The following is a 9,553-nucleotide window of genomic DNA, read 5'->3' as shown; positions in this document are numbered from 1 at the left end:
AAAAAAAAAAAAAAAAAAAAAAAAGACACACTTTAAATCTAAGGAGTCCTGCAGCAAAGAAATCAGTCTAATTTTGTTTAATTCTGTAATTCCCCCAAAGTATTTAACCACGGAAGCCCTTTGTCACTGAAAACTTATTAACCTGTCACAGTTTGGGAAATGGTACATTACTTACCTTTCTCGAGATCAAACTTTTTATACACATTGTTTGCTTATTTGAATGTCCTTATACTACTTTATCTGAGAAATCCCTTGACATAAAACAAATGTCTTTCCCTTTTCTAATTACAAGAACAATGCCATGTTTATAGAACAGTCAACCATTACAGACATGCAGTCCACCCTCCCAACCCTGGGATGTGTCTGGTACCACTTTGGGACTGGGTAACAAGTGGTGGTCCCTAGCATTCCAGAAGTGGTAAATTCAGCATAGAACACACCCCTCATTCCTTCCCTAAGAGTCGGCTTCCTCTTGTTCATTAGCAAATGTTTAGTGAATACCTCCTCTCTGCTAGGCACCTGGTGGTAGGTGCTGAGGGTCCAGGCATTGGGCTCACTCTACTACCTGTTGGCCGAGAAACCTTGCAAGTGTGAGTCAACATTCCTGTGCTTTGGTTTCCCCATTTATAACCTGGGGATAGTAGGAGAATCTTCTTCACAGGATTGTTTTAAGGATCAACTGGTCTAATACATGTCAGCTACTTCAAAATGGTACCAGGCACAAAGTGGGTACTTAGCAAATGTTAGCCACTATATTATTAAAGACAAAAAGACCAAATTTCTGAGTCTTTCTGGAGGCCCACCGTGATAGATACAAAATAAGCTCCAAGCTGTGAAGCCCTAAGACTGGGCACCAGGCTCTGGAGGCACCCACAGGCCCACTGCATGCAGGGTTTGGGCCCAACTTTTGCTCTCACATAATATGTTGCCTCTGTGGTGAGGGCCAATGGAGTGGGCAGCAGGTAACCCTCCAAGACCTGGGCCCCAGCCAGGGCTTGCTCAGCCTAGCCAGCAGCTCGCATCCACGGTCCTCAGGGTCCCAGCTGTTCCTGATTCCTAACAGGCAAAGTGCCAGAGCTGAGTTGTCAATGAGTCACTCACTGGCCAAGGTAAGAAGCACAGATGTCTTCCAGACAGAGTTGGTGTCGCAGCATAGGGTTACGGCACTGGGTAGAGTGGACAGGCCTGCCGTCCAATCCCCCAGTAGCTGCAGGCCTCAGCTATCCTCAAAGCAGCCATGGCAGCACAGATGGCCAGCCTGGGCCACAGAAGCTTAAGAGGTTTAACCAGTCTACGAAAGTTCCTTCACCTGGACTCCTCCCTTCTCCTCCCTCCTCTCCCGAGAATCTCCTCCTCCCTCCATCTCCATCTGCAAGATAAGCAGATGGGACCTCCAGACTCTGTGGAAGTCTTAAGAAGGAACATTAAGGCAAACAAGTGAACAAACTCCAAAAAGGCAAGTACGAGGTGCTACGTCCCTTTCAGTGCCTAAAGACATACACTTAATGAACAGTGGTTAAGGGATGGGCCTATATTTATTGGCAGCCCCTACTGATCCTCCTAACCTCAGGGCAGGAATGACTCCTTCAACTTCAGATGCCCTGACTATATCCCTCACTTTACTCTTGCTACCTCTGTCTGTTTCCTCCTTTCCAAATCTGTACCTGGAGGATCCAAGTCCTGTGGATATCATCTATGAGGTACCTCTATTTTTTAAAGTTTTTAATATTTTGGGGCCTGTGAACCCCTATGAGAATCTAAGAGCTATACCCTTCCCCAGAAAAATAGGAAATATCTGCACACAGTTTCTGGAGATTCATGAAGCCCAGAAGCCTCTCCATGAGCTTAGAGTCCTGGTTTTAATCCAGGGTGCCTGACTGTCGTCTTATCCATGTTACCTCCCCACCCAGCCCCAAACACATATCTTGGCATGATGGAGGCAAAAGACACACTGCACAGATGGTCATAGGCAGCTCGGAGCTTCGTCCAATCAGAGCCCCATTTCCATATCCATCCCTGTCCCTAATTACACCAGGTTTTTCCTGCTAAAGGTCTGAGAAAAGGGAGCAAAGCAAGGGAAGGCCCAGCTCTCTAGTCCCACTGCTAGAGCATGGCCTAGGGGCCAGATGAGGGCCCAGCACCATGAGGAAGCTCTTCCTCTGGCCAGATGGCAAAGCCCTGCCTGCCCGTTGCAGGGCACAACTCCTGCTGCTCCCACACCTGCCCTGCCAGGCCTGCCCAGATGGCCACCCTTGCACCCCTGCCAACTACAGCAGTGGATCCCAGGGTGGGTTGGCAGCCAGAGCCCCGCATGGGGAGAAGACTAATGGTCCTGAGCCCCCTGGGCCTCTCAGGGTACTGTCCAGGACCTGGTTCTCTCCTGCGTGCATACTAACTGGGTTTCTGCTCAATCCCTCTGGCTTGTATAGAAACACCTCTACCCGTTTCATCAAATCTCATGACCCACCCCTTCTCAGAGGATGACTCCCCCAGCCCCAGCCACTGGGCTCCAGGAGGAGAGGATAGGCCAGCTCAAAGCCCATGACTGTTCCCAGGCCTCATCTTATGTCAGGAAGAGACCTCAAAGCAAGCCAGGAGGCCTGAGAGGAGGAACAGAAAACAGGGAAAAAGCAACCACATAGTACATAAACACCAGCTCTACCTGGTCACAGGCGCAAGCGGCAGCTCACATCCAGGGGCAGCATTTCTTAGGTTTAAGGTAAGAGACTCAGGCACCTTGTCTGAGCTTTTCCTAGGGGAAGACTAAGACCCCAAACTCTTCCCCTAATCGGGTAGGGAGCTGCTCTCCCTAAATGATGGGAGGCCCCATGTCAGGGCCCATAGAGACAGCATCCCTGCCCCAGGCCAACTCTGATGGCATCCTGGGTCTTTCTCATCACAACCATTAAAGAAACCAGATTGTATGGCTCCTGGGAGAGCCTGCTGGATTTCATTCCTGTCCCTGTAGCTGACAAAGGAGTCAGACATCTCTTGGCCTCCAAGTCTGAACAGCACACAGATCACAGAGCTGACCCAAGCTGAGGCATGGAGGCCCTTGGCTAGAAGAGGCTATGAGTCTCTGCATGAAATGTGTGGGTATAGCCCCTTCCATGGGGGTGTCTGGGAAAATCTACCAGGGAAGCTATGACTAGGGGAGTCCCTGATCCTCAGGCCACCGTGATAATGGACAGTCACCATTCAGGACATATTTATGCACCTTTCTTTATGTCAAACATTGTGTCAGGCACTTGGGAGACACAAGAAGACATGGTCTGTGTCCTGGAGGAGCCCATGGCTTGGTGGGCAGCTTGTTAGTTCATCCAAGCCACTGCAGAGAGGAGAAGGGCCAAAGACAGCTCAGGCCCAGGTCGCCTGTGCCAAACAGGCAGTGGTTAGGGAGGAGGAGCCTAGCTGGTCAGTGGGAAGAACAGGGCCTAGCCCTCTCCTCTGCCTCACTGTCACCACCTCCATCACATCACACAATATCAAGGGACAAGAAGAGGAGCGCAGCCTCAGAGAAGTGCCCTTGAACCTTCCTCTGCCGAATAAGTATCCTGGCCCAGGATGGGCAGCCATGCCCCATGGCAAAAACTAGAGGAAAAATAATTTGCATTCCTGAGGCTTCTCCTCCGACCCTGACAGATCTCTCTCATCCTGGAAATCTGGCAGAATAGCCCTCTCAGCTAAAAGCCTCAATCCTGGAGCCAATGGATTCGGACAGCAACTTTGCACTCCAATCAAATGAAAATGTTCTTCTCTGCTGAGGAGAGAGGAGTAGGCCCCCAGAAGTGAGCTCCTGGGGTGAGTGAAGAAGGACCACAGAACCAAGGCAACCCACAGAGTCATCATCACAGAATTTAGGGGCCTGGGATGGCTTTCAGCTCTCACTCTGCCAGGGAGGGATAAGGCCGACGGGAGTCAGGGCAGGGCCCTGAGCCATGGTGGGTGTCCTGTTCTCCTCCCTATCCGGGTGCCTGTAGACCCAGGAAAGGCTCCAGCCTTCCTCAGAATGGACTGGGGGAGAGGGAGGCCAGGAGGAGAGGAGGAATGGGCTCAGCTGCTTAGCCCCATGTGGGCAACAGGTCCTGAGCACTGACTATCCTCATACCTGAGGGGACAAGGGAAGGAGGGAAGAGTGGGCCTGGACCCCAGGAAGCCCCTTGGCAAGACCTGTAAGCTGCCTATCTTGGCCCCCTGAGAACAACAGCCCATCCAGCTCCAGTCCCACTGGGTAGGGCAAAGGCCAGCTCGTGCTGTGTCCACAAGGAGAAACCCGTCTTCACCTCCTTTCTGGGGCTTCAGCACCTGCAAGGATGCTTAGGCTGGAGAAAGGGGAGGAGGAAGAAGAGGAGGAGGCAGAGACGCAGTAGGAGGGTAGAGCTTTGTGCTGGCTGTGCCCTGGGGGAAGGGTCAGAGATCAAAGGGCAGAGAGCTGTTGCTTCCAGAGGGGCAGAAAGGCCATCAACCAGTGGGGGTTGGGAGATGCACCTCAATTCCCGCTAGAAAAAGGCTCACAGATCAGGCTGGAGGGGGCTGCGAAATAGAGAGCCAGACCGGGAGGGGGAGGGTCCCCAGTCCTGGGGCCATTACAGTGGATGGGGCAGAAGGGCACAGTTTGGGGCTTCCGTCTCAGATTAGTCAGCTGAGAATCTGAACAAAGGTGGGTGAAGGCTCGGAGCCCCGGGGTCAGGGGCTCGCGTCTGCCAGGAGTTGAGACACCAAGGGGCCCTGGCCAGGCCATCTTTCTCCTCGCAACCTCCAGACCCCTGACCGCCACCCCTCCTCGACACCCCGGCCCGGCGCTGCACTCACCCTGTCGCCGCTGGAGGGGGGTCCAGAGATCCGCTCATCAGCAGGGGGCGCCGGGGGCCCAGGGGTCTCGACCCGAATAAGGCGGTGTGGGGGAGAGCCGTGGCGCGGGGGCGGCGTGGGGCCGGGGGTGGCGGGGGTGGCGAGGGCGGCGGAACCGGACGACCCCCCGGAGTAGGGGTCTTCGAAGTCGCGCTCCCGCTGCAGCCTGTAGGCGGCCAGGATATCCGGGGGCGGCGCGGGGGGTGCGGCCGGAGAAGGCGCAGGGGGGCGGTAGTCGGGCTCCGGGGGTGCCGGCTTGCTGCCCCCTCCGCCACCGAGCCCCCCGCGGAAGCCCAGGTGCTCCCGGAGCCACTTGGCTACTCCGCCACTGCCACCCCCTCCCGGGCCGGCTCCCGCACCCCCGGCGCCCCGGCGGGACCCCCCCGGGCCGCCCCCAGCGCTCCCCTGCGTCCGTGGCCCCGGGCGGGAGCCCGCCGGAGGAGCTCCGCTCAGTAACATGGGGCCAGCCAGACTGAGCGAGGGTAGCGCGGCGGCGGGTGGGGGACGGGGGTGGGGAGGGGGGCGGGGCTCCGCCGGGCGGGGAGGGGGCGGGGCGCCTCAGTAACAAGGGAGAGGCGGGGCTCCGCTCCCTAACGGGGTCTGCCTCCTCCCGCAGCTGAGAAGAGCGGGCGAGGGCTTCCAGCCTGTGTAGACCGGCAAGAAGTAAAGTGGGCGGCCCAGGGGCAGACGATGCTACTCCTAGGCTGAGACTGAATCCTCCACGTGTCGCCACGCGGTCCCCTGTGGGCGCGCACACATCCCTATCTGTTCTTTTCCCCAGCTTCCAGCTCCTACAAGACGCAGAGAGGGGAGCCCCCAGAGTCCTGGCTCTAGGGCGTCTTCCTCCTCTCCCCTTCCTTCTCCCAGGATCCCGCAACTGGAAACTATAATCTAGAAGGAAAATCTAGGAGGGCAAGAAAAGGGGCTGTTCTGTAAGACCTGTTTGTAAGCCTCCTTCTCCCGTGCAACCTTGGGAACCCCACAACCTCCTCCCATCCAACCGTACGCACTGCACATACCCGAACCTACGTTACTTCCCAATCCAGGCAAACACATCTGACATCACATACAAACAACTCCCTAGAGACGCCTACTTCACTCGTGTCGTTTCCACACAAGCCCTTCTCCCAGGCAAACAGCTTTCGCTCAAACACCACCCCCACCCCCCACGGGAGCACCTGCCGGCAGCGGGCCCACCCGGCTCTGACGGTAGCATGCGCACGCACGCAGAAATCCCTTCCAGCCGCATCTCGGGCTTCATTGTCAATTAGATGAGTGACAAAATGGAAACAGACAAGTCAATAAATCAAGTCTAGAAACAGTCCCAGTGTTGTCTATCACAAACTCCTTATCCTCCCGAGGCTAGGATGCTCAAGTGCTAGGCATTTTTGTCTTAGAAATAAAGCCAGTTCCTCCCCATAAATGCTGTAGCCCTGAAGCCAACACCATTTGCTTTTGGCTCTGTTGGGAAATTAGCTGCCTCACCTCACCTTACCCCACCCCCTTACCCCCACTGCCTCAGTGTCTCGGCACTCCTAGGCTTATGTCTGTCCTTGAGACGGACTCTCTCACTCTGTCGCTAGAGTACAGTGGGGCAATCTTGGCTCAAAGCAACCTCCACCCCCTCCCCAACCCTCCCTTCCCCTGCCTCCGTTCAAGTGATCTTCCCATCTCAACCTCCCAAGTAGCTGTGATTACAAACGTACGCCACCATGCCTGCTTAATTTTTTTGTATTTTTAGTAGAGATGGAGTTTCACCATGTTGGCCCGGCTGGTCTCGAACTCCCGGCCTCAAGTGATTCACCCGCCTGGGCCTTCCAAAGTGCTGGGATTACAGGTGTGAGCCACGGCACCGGGCATATCTGCATTTTGAGGGAGCAAAAAGTCAAGAGGCCCCAAAGGAAAGAAGTTCAAAGCAGGGGGAGTAAAGAAGGATGTAATGGTAAAACTTTGAATCTCCTGGGATTCCCAGGGCCCCAAGTCTCAAAATATTTGTTGAGTTCCTGCTTTGTGTGCAAATTCTAGCTGGGCAACGTGGCTCACTTTGTAGTCCCAGGTACCTGGGAGGTTGAGGTGGGAGAATTGCTTGAGTCCAGAAGTTCAAGGATGCAGTTAGCTATGACTGTACTACTACACATCAGCCTGGTCAAGACAGTGCTGCTTGGATATAGGACAGTGCTTCTCAAACTTTAATGTAGACACTAATCTCCTGGGGATCTTGTTAAGTTGCAGATTCTGATTCTCTAGGTCTAGCTGGGGTGGGGTCCCAAGTGATACAGACACTGCTGGCCCCAGACCACACGTTGAGTCGCTGGACTGTAGGAGATACTGGAGAATCTAATATTGTACTTGATTTTATGAAGTATAATAGAGAAAATAACATGTGCACTTTTTTTTTTTTTTGAGACTGAGTCTTGATCTGTCACCCAGGTTGGAGTGCAGTGGCACCTTCTCAGCTCACTGCAACCTCTGCCTCCCAGGTTCAAGCGATTCTCATGCATCAGCCTCCCGAGTAGCTGGGATTAGAGGTGCTCATCACCACGCCCAGCTAATTTTTGTATTTTTAGTAGAGATGGGGTTTCATCATGTTGATCAGGCTGGTCTCAAACTCCTGACCCTGTGATCTGCCTGCCTTGGCCTCCCAAAGTGCTGGGATTACAGGCGTGAGCCACCACACCCAGCCAACATGTGTACAGTTTTAACATGTGCAGTTAAATCGACAAATGATGCAAAACAAAGCTGGACATAGAGATGATAAATACAGAAGAATGGTCCAGTTAATCTACATCAGAGAGTCTCTACCAGGTGTGAGGGCATGGATAGGTAACTAATAAGTCCAATTGTTATGGGCTGTAGCCAGGTATTTGGGGAAGGTACTCAATGGTACTGATCCTTGCTTTCCTTATCTCTGGAAAGGGCATGATAATCATTGTGTGAGGATTAAGGGACATGATGAATATGAAAAAGGTTTGAAAACTGTAAAATGCTTACAGTGGAAGGTGTCACATGAGTTAAACTGCTTGAAGTTTCAGAGGAATGAAATCAATCAAGTCTGCAGGCTTCATGCAAGACAGGAGGTAGACCAAGCTGGGTAGGATTTGGACAGATGAAGCAAAGGAGTGAAAGGTTGAAAGGTCATTTCAAGACAGGAGGTCAGCATTAGCTGGACAAAGGCATAGAAGTGGGAACCAGCATGCCATAAAGAAGAGGAGTATTGGCTGGGAGCAGTAGCTCACGCCTGTAATCCCAACACTTTGGGAGGCCGAGGTGGGTAGATCACAAGGTCGGGCGATCAAGATCATCCTGGCCAACCTGGTGAAACATCATCTCTACTAAAAATACAAAAATTAGCTATATGGTGGTATGTACCTGTAATCCCAGCTACTTGGGAGGCTGGGGCAGAAGAATCACTTGAACCCAGGAGGTGGAGATTGCAGTGAGTTGAGATCCCTCCACTGCACTCCAGCCTGGTGACAGAGCAAGACTCCATCTCAAAGAAAAAAAAAAAAAGAAGGGGAGTATTCATGGTGGGAAGAGTAGGAATAAAATTAGATGGGAAGGAGGGAAGATGTCATAAAGGCAGGGCTTAAATAATAATTTTAAAATTATAATAACTTGTGCGCACCCTAAACTTACTCTTGTTTTAAATGATCTGCTAATTAAATGATCCCTTACCAGTGTGTGATCTCGTAAAAGCAGGCAGTTTGAGCATCTCATGGAGCCAGGCAGCTTTTTAGGAACCAAGGATACAGAGGTGAGGCCTTCACAGCAAGGCTCCTCTGAGAATTGGGTGGCGTTTTCTACATCCAAATTCTGTTTACTTTTTCTTTCTTTTGGAGATGGGGTCTCACTCTCTTGCCCAAGCCGGAGTGCAGTGGCACAATCATAGCTCACTGCAATCTTGAACTTCTTGGCTCAAGCAATTCTCCCATCTCAGCCTCCCAAGTGTGAGCCACCTCACCCAACTAATTTTTAATTTTTTACAAAGATGGGGCCTCAGTACGTTTCTCAGACTGGTCTTGAACTCCTGGCCTCAAGCAGCTCTCTCACCTTAGCTTCTCAAGCACTGGAACTACAGGTGCACACCACCACACCTGACTAATTTATTGTATTCTATTTTGTGGACATGAAGTTCTTGCTATGTTGCTTTGTTGGGTCTCAAACTCCTGGCTTCAACTGATCCTCCCGCTTGGACCTCCCAAAGTGCTGGGATTACAAGTGAGAGCCACTACGCCCAGCTTAGAGTCAAATTCTTTCATGTCAAGCAGTTTGCCATAGTATGGGGATTCTATAAGGAAGCATGGGTGCCCCCATCACCAAGTGCGGATCCTGTCACTTGACATCAGTTTAACAAATGTTGAAATGGAGGAAGACAGTTTCTCTTTCTTATTCTTAGTTTTATATAGCTATAATTGTGTTACACACATAATTTTATATATTCATAAACTTAACATTATATTATAATTTCCCCATTTTTGTCACATAGGCTTTATTTTCTTCCAAATTTTTTGGGGAAAACTATCAAACCTACAGAAAAACCCAAAGAAAGTATGGTGGAGGCTGGACACAGTGACTGGAGCCCATAATCCCAGCACTTTGGGTGGCCGAGGTGGGCAGATCACTTGAGCTCAGAAGTGATCACTTCAGCCGGGCGCGGTGGCTCACGCCTGTAATCCCAGCACTTTGGGAGGCCGAGGCGGGT

General features: G+C 52.2%; 1 protein-coding gene and 1 long non-coding RNA gene across 4 annotated transcripts in view; one reads left to right on the top strand and one right to left on the bottom strand.

Moving 5' to 3' along the window:
* SHF (Src homology 2 domain containing F) overlaps positions 1-5,319 on the bottom strand; it is a 21,555-nt gene extending 16,236 nt beyond the window's left edge. For all 3 annotated transcript variants that reach the window (XM_017545550.2, XM_017545557.2, XM_037744573.1), the window contains exon 1: positions 4,813-5,319. In XM_017545550.2, the coding sequence (XP_017401039.1) occupies positions 4,813-5,310 (498 nt within the window). In that variant the 5' untranslated portion in view covers positions 5,311-5,319. The remainder of the gene's footprint in view (positions 1-4,812) is intronic.
* On the top strand, positions 3,165-6,172 carry LOC108315926. The gene is made up of 2 exons (XR_001830122.2): positions 3,165-3,801; positions 5,468-6,172. It is a non-coding gene; the product is annotated as an uncharacterized LOC108315926 (long non-coding RNA).
* The last annotated feature ends 3,381 nt before the right edge of the window (positions 6,173-9,553 follow it).

The sequence above is a fragment of the Cebus imitator genome, unplaced genomic scaffold, assembly GCF_001604975.1.
Source record: "Cebus imitator isolate Cc_AM_T3 unplaced genomic scaffold, Cebus_imitator-1.0 Scaffold9, whole genome shotgun sequence".
NCBI classification, from domain to species: domain Eukaryota; kingdom Metazoa; phylum Chordata; class Mammalia; order Primates; family Cebidae; genus Cebus; species Cebus imitator.
This window is presented reverse-complemented; position numbering and strand designations above follow the sequence as displayed.